Source organism: Elephas maximus, chromosome 2 (assembly GCF_024166365.1).
Source record: "Elephas maximus indicus isolate mEleMax1 chromosome 2, mEleMax1 primary haplotype, whole genome shotgun sequence".
Classification (NCBI taxonomy): domain Eukaryota; kingdom Metazoa; phylum Chordata; class Mammalia; order Proboscidea; family Elephantidae; genus Elephas; species Elephas maximus.
Window position 1 is genome coordinate 232,705,110 of NC_064820.1, and position 16,295 is coordinate 232,721,404.

The following is a 16,295-nucleotide window of genomic DNA, read 5'->3' on the forward strand; positions in this document are numbered from 1 at the left end:
TCTTTCTGGGAGGAAGAGGGGTGAGATCTGGGCTGGGGCTGGGGAGCCCAGGAGGAGAGGGGAGGGACGGGGGTCTTCACAGGGAGCGGGGCTGCACTAGGCAGTGTCCAGGCCTGTGGCCTTTTCTCTCCGAAAGCCAAATGCCAGATGAAGGTTGGGCTTCCAGAAGGGTGAGGCCGCAGCACCTCCAGGCCTCCCTCGCCTGAAAGTGTCACTTCTATATGGCCTTAGGGTCCTCACTTCCCAGTGTCCTCAGACCCGCGCCCAGAACAAGGGCTTTATGTCACGAAATAGTTACACTAAGTGAGACTCGGGCTCCTGGACTGGCTCTTGGACCAGAAACAGGACATTGATGCAAACGCCGGTGAAATCAGCTGTAAATAAGGGCACTCACTCGTCAGTCAAATTGGAGCTAATCTAACCACATGTGTGCTGCTGCCTGTAGTAGAAGAGGCGGGACAGCAGATTCAATGTGTGAGGAGGACATGGTGGGGCGGGGGTGGGCAGCAGCAGAGCAGCAGACAAGGCCTCTAGAAGCTGAGCGAGGCTGGCAGGCCAACAGCAGGGAGCTGGATTCCCATAAACGGGAAGTGGGGTGGGAAGCAGGTTCTCCCCCAGCACTTCCAGATGCTGAGACTTCGAGCGGAGAACCAGTGGAGCCCAGCCAGACTTCTGATCTGCGGAATCGTGAGCTATTAAATGGATGTGGTTTTAAGGCTCTGTGTTTGTGGCAATCTGTCATACAGCAGCAGAAAGCTAATGTGTTCACCATCTCCCTTCTCTTCTGCCCACACTGACTTCCAGGGGCCAGAACCTTCTACGGAGACAAGAAGCCCCTGAGGGGATGGTGCCTCCTTGAGCTGGTGGCCCTCAATGTATGATGTCTGAGGGTTGCTGCCACTGCCACCCTCGCTGACCCATCACCACTGCCTGTGGACAGCACCTCTCTCTCCTTCCACTGCACCCATGTGCCCTCCTCTGAGTGGGATCTCTTGCTAAAGCTAATTATTTCTTCCTTTAAAACTCCTCGGCCACGGCTCCTGTCTCCAGCTGCCACCAGCTTACTGCGAAAGCCCTGCCTAGTCCCCACCCCCTGCAGTGTTCTGCCTGCCCACCGCCCAGTGGTCTGCAGGACAGCAGGAGCAGGGCTCACGCTGACCTTGTGTACAGGGCTGCAGACAGGCCTGGGCTGTTCTATGCCTCCCTCGAGCCCACCAGCCATGTGAACTGCACAGATGAAGAGCTGAGACTTGGTGTAGAGGAACGGCCAAGGTCAGCACGTTCATGTGCAGAACAGGGGGCCCAGTATCTGTCTGCCTCCAAAGGCCCTCTATTTTCCAGTGTACTAGGATGCCCTTGGAATTTACTAAATACCAAAAAACAAAACAAAAACCACCAAACTCATTGCTGTTGTGTTGATTCTGACTCATAGCGATCCTACAGGACAGAGTAGAACCGCCCTATAGGGTTTCCAAAGAGCGGCTGGTGGATTCAAACTGCTGCCCTTTTGGTTAGCAGCCAAGCTCTTAACCACTGCACCACCAGGGCTCCTGTTAAATACCAGTGCAAACAAAATAATATATGAAAACAAGTAACATATAGACTATAATAATAAAACAAAACCTGTGCAGCCACCACTCAACTAAAGAAATGGAACATTACGGATGCCCCCTGGTCCTATACTCACGGTTTCCAGCACGGAAAGACCACTGAAGGGGGCATGTGAAGTGACCACAACCAACCATCACCATTGTCACCCCTGGGTATCGCCATCTTATTGATTGACTTTGGCCTCCTTTTTTAGAACTCTTTGAGCCTCAGTTTACCCAGCTAACATTTGAGGTTACTCGCCCAGAGCAGGGTCCTCAAACCGGGGTCTCCGGGCCAGCAGCATCAGCAGTACAAGGGGACTTGCTAGAAATACACATTCTTGGGCCCCGCCCAGAGCTGCTGAGTCAGACACTGGGGACGGATCAGGCTGAGTCTCAACAAGCCCTCCGGGGATTCAGAAGCTCACTCGAGTATAAGAAGCACCGGATTCTAGGATTGCCGAGGCTGCTTCCGGCTTGGACATCCTAGGACTTCAATGTCACCCTGCGGATGAGGAGCTTTCCAAGGTTTCTTAAAGCCCAAGCCCTTTAATGTGGCAGTCAAGGGTTGTCCTCTAGTTTCTGCTTCTGGGACCCCACAGCTTACTGAAACTTCCACCCACCAAAAGGGTGAGGGCTGCTCTTCCACAGTGTGGGTTTAGAGCTTTAAAGCCAGAGAAGGGAGGTGCACCACGTCACTGTGAGTCAGGGCCAGGAGCGAGGCTACAGTTTGTACCTGTCTTCATGGGGGCACTGAGGGCCCTCCCCCATCCTGGACTGGCCCCAGGAAGTCAACGATGAGTGCAATCGCCCTGGGATGTCAGGGACCCCATGTCGTCATACCTCTGGAGCCAGCAATTAGCAGAAGGAGGAAGCGTGATTGGTGAGCATTTCAGAAGAGATGCAGACTGGAAGGGGAGCTGTCTGGTTCAAAGAAGGGGCAGGTCAATGGTGGACACCCCACAGAACTGTCAGCAGGCACCCTCACCTGCGCCAGTGTTCTCGGGGGGCAGGTCCTAGACAGCAAACATGGACCCAGCTCCTCATTAAGCCCCAGGAGCCTGCCCCAGCTCTCACCTGGATTCTTGGGGTTTCAAATGAATTCTCCAACCTTTCTCCTTCACATGCTTTACAGGTGTGCAAACTGGTGTCCAGAGAGGAATAGGAAGGGCCTTTTTAGCGGTGCAGATGGGAACGCTGGGCACAGTACGGCACAGCACAACGCGCACACCCCTCTCCAGGTGGGAGAATTCCACGTTAGCCATTGTTCATTCAACACCCACCAATCCCCTCTGTCTTAGTCATGGTGAGGCTCGGATCCCTTCTGGGGTGACACAGGAACCCGAAGACCCTCCTGTTTGGAAAGCCCTTGGCTTGTGGAGATGGCATCATGGGCCTTCTCCTCCTCTTCCTCATTGTCATCACCGTAGTATGTTCCAGCAGGCAGGAAGCTCAGGGAGGAGCAGGTCCTGCCCAGGTGTACCTTGGCCAAAGCCCTGGGTGTGCTCCTTGCTCTTCTCTTGGCCTCGGGGAAAAGCCAGGTGGGAGGGTGCTAACATGCCCTGGGGCTTGGGGAGCAGCAGGGCAGGACAGCCTGACCCACCTTGCCTCACCCCTTCCCCTCACTGCTGCACCTGGCTGCCCTGAGTCACTCAGTGAGGAATCTACTCACTTCCCCTTGGGCTGGTGGCCCAATGAGGGAGGAGGCTCCTAGAAGACACCCACCCCTTTACGCTACCCTGCTGGAGAGGGCTAACCACCCCTTGTCCAGAGAGGCCTCCCTCAAAGGTGTCCATGCAGCTGAGATGCTGGTGGTAGGGGCACATCCACACTGGTGCCTGTATGGGTGCTGAAATGGGTGCTGAGAAGACCTGGAGATGCAGAGCCCATTGGAGGGCGGAGGTGGCCTCGGCAGCAGAGTCCACACTAGTGTGCTCACTGGCTTTGTGATTATGAAAAGGCGTGTGTGAAGAAAAGGAAAGGGTCTGGCGCAGGGAAAAGTTTGTATGATGTCGGTCAAGTCACAGATTTGTTTTCCCTCCAGGTTTTCATTAATGCTATTGTCAGTTGTTTGTTAGTAATGATTTGTTTTTAAGGTGAGCTGCCACCTTCACTCAGAATGTGCACGAGTGTGTTTTTGGAAACAGGCCCCGTGTGGTCTTCCAGCCTGGGACTGCTGATGCCTTGGAAGCCACACCTTCAGCCTGGAAGCACTAATGATTTTCTTCCCTCTTGTTGAGGGAAGGCAGGCACCCAGCCAGCCCATTCTGCTCTGCATGGAAGATGCTGGCTGGGACATGCAGGGAAGGGAGGGAGGGACAGGTCAGGCGCCCAGCCTCTGCCTGGACTCCCATGTGAACTTTACTGTCACTGTGGGGCATCACCATGTGGCAGGACAGGGGGACAAAAACTGCTCTCCATGAGGGAGGCCCTGGGACAAAGAGCTAGGACCCAGGCTGGCCCCTCTTCCACCCTGCTGCCAGTGTCCAGCCCTTCTCCTGGCATAGCCATGGAGACCCAGGTCAGAAATGATCCTGACAGCATGTAAAAGAACACCACTTTGCATGAGGAAGCTGAGGCTTGAGGGGCTCCATGGCCTGTCCTATTAGGGTTGGTGGAGTCTTGGTTTTTGGCACCCAAGACGGTTTCCTTGGCAGGCAGTGTTGCAGGCAGGGCATGAGAGTGAGCTGTGTGCCTAGCATGTGCCACTCGCGACCCTGAAAATCTGCTGCCTCCAGGGCAAGCAGGCACTGTAAAGGACGGGCTGCAATTCATTAAGGCAGGGAAGGATAAGCACTCTGGGGAGGGCGGCCCTTTGTTGTTATGGATTGAATTATGTCCCCCCCAAATATGTGTTATAAATTCTAACCTCTGTGTCTATGGGAATTCCAGAACGCTTAATTGTGCTCATGAGGAAACTTTACATTGATCAAGAGGCAGTTGTTTGGACAGAAAAGGGGACACTGATTGGTTTAAAGTCAGGAAAGGTGTGCACCGGGGTTGTATTCTTTCTGAAGAAGAACGGGGCACCAGGATTGGAGGAAGACTCATTAACAACCTGTGTTATGCAGATGACACAACCTTGCTTGCTGAAAGTGAAAAGGACTTGAAGCATTTACTAATGAAGATCAAAGACCACAGCCGTCAGTAAGGATTGCGCTTCAACATAAAGAAAACAAAAATCCTCACAACTGGACCAATGAACAACATCATGATAAACGGAGAAAAGATTGAAGTTGTCAAGGATTTCATTTTACTTGGATCCACAATCAACACCCATGGAAGCAGCAGTCAAGAAATCAAGAGACGCATTGCATTGGGTAAATCTGCTGCAAAAAAACCTCTTTAAAGTGTTGAAGAGCAAAGATGTCACCTTAAAGACTAAGGTGTGCCTGACCCAAGCCATGGTATTTTCAATTGCATCATATGCATGTGAAAGCTGGACAATGAATAAGGAAGACGGAAGAAGAATTGACACCTTTGAATTGTGGTGTTGGTGAAGAATATTGAATATACCATGGACTGCCAAAAGAAGGAACAAATCTGTCTTAGAAGAAGTACAACCAGAATGCTCCTTAGAAGCAAGGATGGTGAGACTGCATCTTACATACTTTGGACATGCTGTCAGGGGGGATCAGTCCCTGGAGAAGAACATCATGCTTGGCAGAGTACCGGGTCACTGGAAAAGAGGAAGACCCTTAATGAGGTGGATTGACACAGTGGCTGCAACAATGAGCTCAAGCATAACAACGATTGTAAGGATGGCTCAGGACCAGGCAGTGTTTCATTCTGTTGTGCATAGGGTCGCTACGAGTCAGAACCAACTCGACGGCATCTAACAACAACAACAACAACAACATGTCTATGGTTATAATCCCATTTGGGAATGGGTTGTCTTTGTTACGTTAATGAGGCAGGATTAGTGTAGGGTATATCTTGAATCAATCTCTTTTGAGATATAAAAGAGATTAAACAAGCGAGGAGAGATGGAGTAAGACAGGTGCCAAGACACATGGAGATCTTCAATGAACCAGGAACCAGAAGCTGAAGAGACAATAACCTTCCCCCAGAGCCAACAGAGAGATAAAGCTTGTTTGTTAAAGCAATCCACTTGTGGTATTTCTGTTATAGCAGCACTAGATAACTAAGATAGAATTTGGTACGGAAGAGTGGGGTGCTGTTCTAACACATACCTAAAATGTGGAAGTGGGTTTGGAAATGGATAATGAATAAAGGCTGGAAGAGTTTTAAGGTACTTAATAGTAGAAGCCTTTGGAATTTCTGGTGGTGTAGTGGTTAAGAGCTACAGCTGCTAACCAAAAGGTTGGCAGTTTGAATCCATTAGGTGCTCCTTGGAAACCCTATGGGGCAGTCCTACTCTGTCCTATTGGGTTGCTATGAGTCATAAGTCAGAAATGACTCAACAGCAATGGGTTTTTTTGTTTTGTTTTGTTTTTATAGTGAAAGCCTAGATTTCCTTGAAGAGACTGTTGGTAGAATTATGGACAACAAAGACAATTCTGGTGAGGGCTCAGAAGGAAGTGAGAAGAGCTAGAGAAAGTTTCTATCGTCTTAGAGAATACATATGGCACCAGCAATAGAATGTTGCTATGAATGTGGGTGTTAAATATGCTTCTGGTGAGGCTTTAAAAGAAAATGAACATGCGATTAGACAATGGAGAAGGTACGATGCTTTTTATGCAGTGGCAAATAACTTGTATGAATTATGTTCAAAGGTTTGGTGGAAGGTAGAACTTGTAAATGATGAATTTGGATATCTGGCTGACGAGATTTGTAAGCAAGATCTTAAAGGGTCCATGTGGTTTCTCCTTGCTGATTATAGTAAAATGAGAGAGGAAAGAAATGGACTTAAAAATGAACTGTGCAAAATAAAGACAGAACTCAAAGATTTGGAAAATTCTGTTGTACAAACTAGGATATGTCCTAGAATTTTCACCAAGGATGTGGCTACACAATCTTTTGTTAAAGAGATTAAGCCTGTAACTGATGGATCTAACGAACCACCACAGCAGAAAACTCTTCAGCTTAGACTGAAGGGGACAGAGAAAGAATGAAAGGTAAGAATGCTGTTTGCCTCTTAGAATTCTACAGGCAGGAAACAGACTATAAAAGCTACATTTGTTGTTTCCATGAACAGAAAAGGCCCATACCTGAAGCAGCTTAGAGATCAGCAGAAGTGTTGGAAGGAATGTGGGAAGCAGGGCCTTCTCGGTTTCAAAGGGTGGGGCCATGGCCTCCTGGATCTCAAAGGGTGGAGCCACAGCTTCCTAGGCTTCAAAGAGTTGGATCTTCACCAGCTTCGTTCTGTAGTGTGGGGCTACTGTTAAGGTGTGCTAGGGAGATGGGCTACTGCCCAAAGCTGAGGGGGTGAGGCTGTCATGCCCAAGGGGCAGAAGAACAGAGCCTGCCAGGGCCAAGGAGATGGGGTCACAATTCAGATGGACTAGGAGAATGGGTCCACCTAAAGCCAAGGGAGCAGTGTTGCCATCCCAGAGGCCTGGAAGGCAGAGTTGAAGCCTAGGGCTGAGCGGCCTCCACTTGGAATCCAGAAGGCATGGCCAACACCCAGAGTCTGGAGGACGAAGCCATTGCCCAGATGGTCTCAGAGAAGAGAGGATTTTTTTTCAAGCATTAAAGGCTACTGTAATTTGTTCTGCTGGGTTTTGGACTTTCTTGGTGCCTGTTAGTCTTTCTTTCCCTCCAATTTCTCCCATCTGTAATAGAAATGTCTACCTTGTGCCTGTTCCACCATAGTACTTTGTAAACAGATAACTTGTACTCTAGATTTCACAGGTTCACAGATGAAGAGGAATTTTGTTGCAGGATGGAATATGCCTAAAGCCTCATCCATATTTGATTTAGCTGTCCCCCCATAATTGTGTTGTAAATCCCAACCTCTATGCCTGTGGTTATAATCTCATTTGGGAATGGGTTGTCTCTGTAACGTTAATGAGGCAGGATTAGCATAGGGTATGTCTTGAGTCTATCTCTTATGAGGTATAAAAAGAGGCTAAACAAGTGAACAGAGCAGAGATAGAGTAAGATAGATGCCAAGACACATGGAGATCACCAAGGAACCAGGAAGCAGAAGCTGAAGAGACAACAACCTTCCCCCAGAGCTGACAGAGAGAAAGCCTTCCCCTAGAGCCGGCACTCTGAATTTGGACTTTTAGGCTCCTAAACTGTGAGAAAATAAATTTCTGTTTGTTAAAGCAACCCACTTGTGGTATTTCTGTGATAGAGGTAACTAAAACTATGGTGTCCTCAAAGCCAATGGCATTGGCCAAGCCTGGCAGATAGCTCTGTCATTAGCCTGTTTGCTTGCTGTTATGTCCTTCTCTTTCCTGGGCCTCAGTTTCTCCACATAACACAAGGTGGCTGGACCATATTCCCTCCGAGGCTTGCAGAGAAGATCAGATCCTTCTCATTCTCTGCTTGAATCACAGGCTATATCTGCACCTGAGAGATGCTGCAGCTCTCCCGAGACCCTTTGGCATATCCTCATCTCCTGCAGTTGGTCTCCTGGGCGAGGTCCATGTCCTTGTCCTTGGCTGGCTCAGAGCTCTGGTGAGCCTTCCCACCAGGTCTGGAGTCTCTGTCTTCTGCCATCAGAGCCCCCCACCCCCACCCCGTGGCCTCACTCAGATGATGGCTGCCTTGCATGACAGGAGTAGTCTGCTCCTTCTTGGAAAAGGAGTGGCCAGAGCCTGGCTTCCCCATGGGCTGGGCTCCCTTGAGGGTGCGAGCTGCCTGTGGAGTCCTCAGGAGCCTGTCTGCTCTTTCCTGTAACCAGCAGCCCAGGAAGGGCCTTGTGCCTCCCTACAGGGCTCTCATGGGATGCTATCCCTCTGTTCCAGACCTTGCAGGGAGCTGAGCACCTTCCACCCAGAAAGGCTCCCTGTGGGGAAGGGCCACCAGGACTGCTGCCGGGCCCTGTGTCTTCCCAGCGAGCTCCCCAGTCCTGCCTGGAGCCCTGGCAGCACCCCTCCTCCCGAGCCGGGCCAGGATTACTGACACATACTTCGAGCAAGTCCCAGCAGGTGGGCAGAGAGGCTCCCTGTGCCCGCGGCCACGCATTTGCCTGCTTCCTTGGCTGCGGCGGCACGTTTAGCTGGGAAGGAATGTGGAAGTGCGACACCTCCAGCTGTCTCACCAGGAAGGCCAGGAGGGAGACTGAGGCAGCGCCTCCAAACGCCTGCCCGCCCACCCCTCACAGTACAGCCCTTGGACACCCAGCCTCAGGGACCAAGGGAAGGAATATTATGTCCTCAGGCCCCACAGAGCCAAGGCACTCATAAAATTTCCAAATCATACAGAGCAGCTATGGGGCAAAGAGGGTGCAGAGAAGTCGAGAAGGAAGGAAGGGGGATGGAATGTCCCCATTTAATGGCACACACCCCAGATGACTCAGGCACCACAGGTGTCTGTTCCACAGAAGAAGAAACAGAATGAACGCCATGAAGTGCCTGGCCCAGACCCTCAGTGAAGAGGCCGCAGGGCTGGGGCTGGAGTCCCACCGAGTGTCCAGTCCAGGCGAGGAGGACAGGGACGATAGCGTAAGTTCAGAGTGCCAAGAGTGACAGAGCCTGGGGCCGGCTCTGTGAGGGGCAAGGCTGGGAGGGCATGTGGGAATGTGGAGGGCATTGCGGTGGGGCGGAGGCATGCTGCCGGAGAGGCTGCTCACGCCCTTTGCACCACTGAGCTCAGCAGTGCACCTACCCTGCACATGGTGGTGACCTGCACTGGTGTAAACTGCACGGAGCGAGGTCAGTGAGGCCCAACAAGAGGGTGGTCAGGGCAGCAGGTGGCTATGTGGAAGGAGCGAGGCTGTCGTCAGGTCCTCCCCTGAGAACCACGGATTCTCAGAGGAGGAGGTGTGGGGACACCATGGAGTCCTCCCCCAAGAACCAAGGATTCTCGGTGGGAACAAGCGCGGCCATGGTCAGATCCCTCCCTGAGAACCACAGATTCTCAGGCAGCATCCTTGTTAGGCCATGGATAGGTGGTCAGGCCCTCGCTGCTTCCAGGCCTCCCAAGTTGGCATCCGGCAATGGCTCATATGTTTAGGGAGCTTTTCCTACGTGGAGCCAAATCTGCTTCCGTGTAACCCACAAGTGTCCCTCTGGAGTTGCACTGAAGTCCAGTCCACCCCTCACAGCGTTCTGGACACTCGAAGCAGCCGCAGCTTCCCCTGAACTTCCCAGCAGCAGGCAGCCCCAGCTCTTTGCTGTGCTTTAAAAGGCAAACAGAGTCCTGCCTTAGGTTCAAAAACTCACAGGACAAGTGCCGGGTGGTGAGGAGCGGTGGGACCATGATTATGTGAGAAAATCCCACAAGGAAGGGGCCGGTGTGGGCTCGGGGCCGAGCTCGATGGCGTCAGGCTTGTGTGGCAGTTGTGGAAAGTGCTGCTTAAGTGGCCAGTGAGGGACTTAATTTTTTCTAGCCCACTATTGCAAAATATAATAAAATACAATGAAAATGTGACAGCACTGCCAGCTTGCAGTGACATCTTAAGCACTGACTCTCTGTTTTGCCCTCATTTCTGCAGGGCTCTGGTCTGAGATCCACACTTTGAGTCACTCTGGATAAGTTTCACGGACAAAAGAGCTAAGCCCTTTTAGTCTTAGGCCACAGCAGCAGCATTGTCACCTCTACAGGGACCTTTGGAAAGGAGCTTGCCTTCAGGACACTTACGGTGAGAGCTGCGGGCTCTGAGCCATGCCCCTCCATCTGTGCCCGGTATTCAGCACCACACCGTCCGGTGGACTGCCAGCCCCCTCGGACATGTCTACAAGCAGAGGAGCCTGGGCTGCACCTGGTCTACGGTCAGTCTGCCCAGGCCTGCGGCTACTGGCCCACAAAGATGCTAAGGAAGGACCACAGAGCTAGCTGAGGGACCTCAGCTGTAGCCAGGGAGCTTCCTGTCCCTGGAGGGGCTCACACAAAGGCTGGAGATTTGGGGCAAGGACCCCTTACTAAAGAAGAGGCTCTATGAGGTCATTTTTATGGTTCCTCTTTGCTCCAAGATTGTATCCATCTTTGACTGTATTTATTTGTTCTGTTCTCCCTTCCCAAAAGAATCCTAGGAGCTTATGCCAATGAAGCAGACAATCATTAAAAAAACAACAACAAGTCAAATGAAATGGAGAGGCAGAATCTGCCATCTCTGAGCCCCACACCAGGCATGGAGTTTTCCAGCAGCCAAGTTAGAGAGACGAGAGGTACTCTTCTCCTGCTCTGAGCTCTGGAAGGGAGCTGCCGTGGTAGGCTTTCAAAGGGTCAATATAATGGATGCTAGCCTTTGTGGTCACGTGGCACAAAGCTGCCTGACCCTTAATTTGTGGTTCTCTGAAGGCAACTCTCCCAATGCCCCTGAGGTTCCACAATGTAGGGGGTTGACCTGGTGTCTCAATATCTCCCGTTTTATATGCTGATCCCTGCCATCCTAAGCCTTGTAATCCTCGGAGAGGGGACCATGGAAGAGGGCAGGAGGGAGACGCCAGAGAGGAGAAAGTCAAGGAGCTGTGAGTCAGAGCAGACAGGAAGCCACCCCTTCCACCCCTCACCTCAGGACTGGTGTGGGGCTCTGCGTGTGACGTCCTGCAGGGCCAGGGCATCTCTACAGGTGGGCCAGCTTGGGAACGCACATGCATGAGGACCTACCCACAGGTCCTCACCCTCTGTCCTAACCCATTGCAGTCCCTGCTCACCCAGGCACATGGCCGTCACGGCACTTGTTTTATCTGTGTAGCCTGCTCATTGCTCCTCCATCCGCACCCACCACCCTATACCTGCCCATCCTTTCGAGGTTCGCCTCTAGGGAGTGCTCATGGTCTCCTGTAATGGACAGCGAGGCTACCCTCTGCCAAGAGCCACCTGCTGTGCTCTGTCCCCGGACTATAAAGATGCCCTTGCCAGGCCCTGCATGGGGGTGTGCCACTGTGCGTGTCATGCAGGGAGGGCCTGGGAGGGCCAGGGAGCAGATGCCAGCCGAGATGGGCCTTCAGGGTGAGGAGGAGCCCTACAGGCAGAGATGGGTGGGTGGGAAGAGTGGCATAGACACCTGTGCATAAGGGAGAGCTATGTGCTGACCAGCACAGGTGGCTGGGGAGAGTGCAAGATCTCAAAGGCCCTCGAAAGCTTTGTAAGGGCTTCGCAGCTGGCTTTGTAGAGACCAGGGTGTTGTCTTAGCCATGTGGACATGGGGAGCTAGAGGGCTTGTCGGTGAGCAACTAATGGCCTGTGGGAGTGGTTCAGAGCAGAGGAAAGGGCACTGATTATTGCCAGGGCTGGCTGGGGTGACCGTCTGCTCCATGGCACAATCTCAGGTACTGGTAAGGGACAGGCAGGAGGCAAGGGGCCCCAGCAAGGAGGAGCCGGGGCACCGGGCTTTCCAGGCCTATGGGGAAGGTGGCAGTAGCTAGGGGCAGGGCAGAGAATCTGGGTCCGATGCCACTACTCATGCCTTTTAGAAAGTCTGGCAGTGTGGTTGCTGGATTGGAGGGGACAGTTTGGGGGCAGGGAGGACAATAATCAGGGTGAGTGATAGGTGGCCAGGGGTGTGCTCTACAGTGGGGTTAGGGGAGTGGGGGCCTGTAATATCAGTCGAGAAGGATGGACTGGCTTGGGGATGGCCTGTACACTGGGCTGGGGACAGGAAGACAGGCTGTCCTCTAGGCCTCTGGGAGGGTCACAGGCTAGTGACCCAGACATGGAAAGTTAGAAGCAGGTTTTCAGTTCTGAGCAGATCACCTAGCACCCCAGACACTGTGCTCTGACTGTTCCATGTCACAAGAAGGGAGTGGGGCATGCCTTCCCATCCAAACGCAACATGGACTCTTCCCATTAGTCTTAATTCAACAAGAGCTCAGCTTGACTAGGGGAGTCCCTGGGTGGCGCAAATGGTTAAACGCTGGGCTACTAACTGAAAGGCTGGCAGTTCTAATCCATCCACAGGCGCCTTGGAAGATAAGCCTGGCGATCTGCTTCTGAAAGGTCATGGCCTTGAAACCACTATGGAGCAGTCCTATTCTGCACACACGGGGTCACCATGAGTTGGAATCCACTCAACAGCAACAACAACGACCAGAGGGGAGATGGAGAGGAAGAAGAGGTGGTGGATCCCTTCCAGGCTGGCAGTGCATGGCCTTTGAGACGTGCTCACCACCCCTGCAGCTGCTGCTTCAGAAAGGCCCTGGCTGCTCTGGGGCTCCTGCTCTGGCCCTTGCCTTCCCACTGTCTCAGAAGAAGCCTAGAAAAACACTCCCACAGGTCTCTCCAGTCTAGACCCTTCTGCTCTGTGATGGAGCTGGCTGGTGCCTCCGATGCGGTGGCCATTCAAATTCCCACACGGTGCTGCCAGTGACACCTTCTCCTGGCCCCCTCACTCCCACCAAGAGCCACACCAACTTCAAAAGCCTAATTGCCCCTGATTTGGGCTGTTTCCTTGTTTTGTTTCCCCAGGTGAGGAAGTTCCTGGTCAGTTTCACTTTCATATGCGATTGGTCCCACAGTAATGGCCCAGCTACAATTGGCCTGGGGCTGGGACAGCCTTTGGAAACACTGAGGGGGCATGTGGGCTCCTTGTTTTAGGGAGGGAAGGTGAAACAAAACCACCAATTAGGAAGGCTGACAGCAAGGTGAGAAGTTATAAAGAAACCCCCGTGGCCTGGGCCACTCCGGTTTTTTTCCTCCCTTGCTCTCTGCAGGCACATCAGAGCCCCCTGCTCCCACCCCCTTCAGCAGTTGCCAAGACTCTTGGGTTGGATGATGAATTAACCGGGGGCAGGAGAAAGAATGAGACGGCGTTTGGAAAGCTCTCTCTCTCCAGGTAGAGGGTACAGAAGAAGACAGAAAAAAATTCTGCTGTTATTAAATTGTATAATGTTATACGCCACCTGTCTCTGCAGATTTTAATACTCTGATCCTCCACCATTGTCTGTTTCTCTGGTTTGTTTTTTGTGAATCTTTCTATTCCGCCTGTGTGTGTGTGTGTGTGTTGTCGTGGGAGAGCATGTCCTTCCCATGTCTGGCTTGTCTAGGGTAGAGGGGAGAGAGGACTGAGGGCTTGGATGGGTCTTGTCCCCAGGGAGCCAGTGTCCTCCCAGGAAGCTTCTTCTCAGGAAACTGAGAACACAGAGGGAGGGTCAGAATCTCATTGAGAGCCAAGCGTGGGTAGAGGAGCTGTGGTCCTGCCACCCCATCCCTGTCAGAATTAGACGGGGTTCGACACAACACCCTTCCCTCCAGACTGTGTAATGGGGGTTTGGATTGCTGAGGGGGGTGGGGTGAAAACAACGAGGGGACCCTACCCCTCTCCTGGCCCCTCCCACTTCTCCCGGAAAATGCATCTCTCAGGGACCATTCAGATGGAGCTTGTTTGGGGCAGGTGAAAAGGGTGGTTTATATGGGTGTGTGTGTGGCGGGGGCGCTCAGAGCAGACGGTACCCCCAGCGTGGGGAAGCCTGGAGGCCGGTGACAGGGCCCTTCTTTATAGGAGGCGTGCGGGGGTGAAGGCGCTTCCTCGTGGGCCCAGGAATGCGGCGGCAGGTTCTAATTAGAAGCCTGGGCTCGGAGAGCGAGGCCGGCCTACAGGGCTCTCGGCCGCGCTCCCTCCTCGCTCCCAGTGACTGGCGGGGCGAGCGTCAGTGTCCGGGTGCCAGCGGGCACGCCAGCCGCAGCCTGCGCTCAGGGGCGGCAACTCCGGCGCGCAGGTGCCGCGCAGCGGCGGCGCGTGGCTGCGAAGGCGAGCGCGAAATGCGCCGGGCCAGGGGGCGAGCGGGGCCCCCGCAGCGCGTCCCCGCCGTCCAGCCGCCTCTCCGAGGCCCTTCGACCGTTGGTCAGACCCTCCCACTCTGCCTGCCCGCGCCGCCCTGCAGCGGACAGACCCCGAGCCCCCCTCCGGGGCGCCCTTGCTCCCGAACTATCTCTACGAAGACAAAAATTATTATCGGATTAAATGTACTTCGGCTTGCTCGGTCTACACCCCCTTCCTCTCGGAGTATTATTATAATTCCAGGCAAGCCGTCGGAGAGGGTTCCTGGAGGGGGGTGTGCATGCTTGTGGGGAGGCTTCTCTCCAATTCTGGGTCATCATCAGCCTCTAGCCCCAGCCTCCCGGCGCCCGCATCCCGCCCCCCAGTTTGGTTCAGAAAATCCTGGGCGTCTCAGGGCGCCCGCCTCCCCGAGGACGACGGCTAGGGTTCCACTCTCTGTGACGCCTGCCTGCGTCGGCTGTGCCGAACAGGAAGCCCCGAGGGGGGGATAACTCCAGCCTCCCCACCCCCTCATAATATGCGCAGATGAGGGGGAGGCTGAGACCCTTTGGCCCTTTGGTACCCTTTCTTTGGCTGGTCTGCACCTCCATTGTCAGGCTCAGGAGTGTCTCGCTGGAATGTGCGTTGCCTTGCGGGAGGACTAGCGCTGCCCTCTCAGGTGTGGGGTCCTAGGAGCCCTCACTTAGGGGTCCTCAAACCTGATGCTCTTCACCCTCCTTACTTCCCCGGCAGCCCCCGCCTTGCCACCGCGGTCCAGCCAGGGGGCTTGCAGAGAGGGCCCCTAGAGACACCCGCCCAGGCGCGGAGAGGCCCGGTGACGGCCGAGTGCACCCCGCCGCCAGCTCCCCACCCCTCCCGGCCCGGTCCCAACTGTCTTTACGTAACTTCGCCGCTCCGAGCTGTTCAGTCTTGTCTCATTGACTTTGTTTTAAAGTGTGTGTGTATGTGTGTAAAAGATATGGTCCTTAAAGAAAGTCTCCAGCTAATCTCCCTTTCCCCCCCTCGCTGCCTCCTGCTTGCCCTCCCATCTTCTCTTGCCTGTCTCTTGGCCTCGGGCTGCCCGTCGCCTTGGTGTCAGTGTCGCCGGTGCCCGATCTTCTTCCCGCCTCTCCCAGCCCACTGTTCACCCCGTCCGACGCCAAGAGCAGCTGGGACAGTCAGGTCCTTCGCCTGCCCTCTATGCCGGGGGATCAAAGCCCCCGGAAGCTCCACCACCCTAGTCCCAGCCTCGCCCGAACAGGTCGATAGTGGCCGCCAAGGAAAACAACCCGCCGCGGCCCGAGTGGAACCGGAGGAGTAGCGCGCAGATTCCGGGCCACCTTGGGCGCCCTGCCCGAGGGGACCGTGGCTTGGGGGCGGGACAGGGGCCAGGGCGAATGAGGGGAAGTCTCACTCACCACCAGATCGGGTAGCTGCCCAGCGCCTGCTCCAGGCCGCAGAGGAATAAGAAGTATCCGAGCGGGGCCATCGCCGGGCGGGAGAACGCAGAGGGCCGGGAGTCCGCCCCGAGAGCGCGGGTGCCGGGGCGGGCCGGGCCCTGGGAGCTGGCGAGGCGGCGGCGCTGGGCCCTCCTGCGGCCGCAGGGTGCGCGGGGCGCGTGGGGTGCGGGGGCGCGCGGGCTCCGAGGGCGGCGCTGCGCCAGGTGGGCCGGCGGCCGGGCTGCGGGCCGGGGCCCGGGGCGGCGCGGGGCGGCGGGGGCGGGGCAGCGCTGCGGGGGGCGCCCGCCGGGGCCGGGGCTGGGCGGGCTGGGGGCGGGCCGGGCCTTGGGAGCTGGCGCGGCGGCGGCTCTGGCCCCTCCTGCGGCAGTGGGGTGCGTTGGTCCTCGGGGTGCACGGGGCGCGCGTGTCGCGGGGGTGGGGCGCACGGGTGCGGTCCGGGTGCACCGAGCACGCGGGTGCACGGGGCGCGTG

At 54.7% G+C, this 16,295-nt stretch overlaps 1 protein-coding gene across 1 annotated transcript in view; it reads right to left on the bottom strand.

Moving 5' to 3' along the window:
- Nucleotides 1–15,964, bottom strand: part of WNT3A (Wnt family member 3A) — a 77,021-nt gene extending 61,057 nt beyond the window's left edge. The window contains exon 1 of the mRNA XM_049875115.1: nt 15,783–15,964. Coding sequence (XP_049731072.1) covers nt 15,783–15,853 — 71 coding nt within the window. The 5' untranslated portion in view covers nt 15,854–15,964. The remainder of the gene's footprint in view (nt 1–15,782) is intronic.
- Between the last annotated feature and the right edge of the window lie 331 nt (nt 15,965–16,295).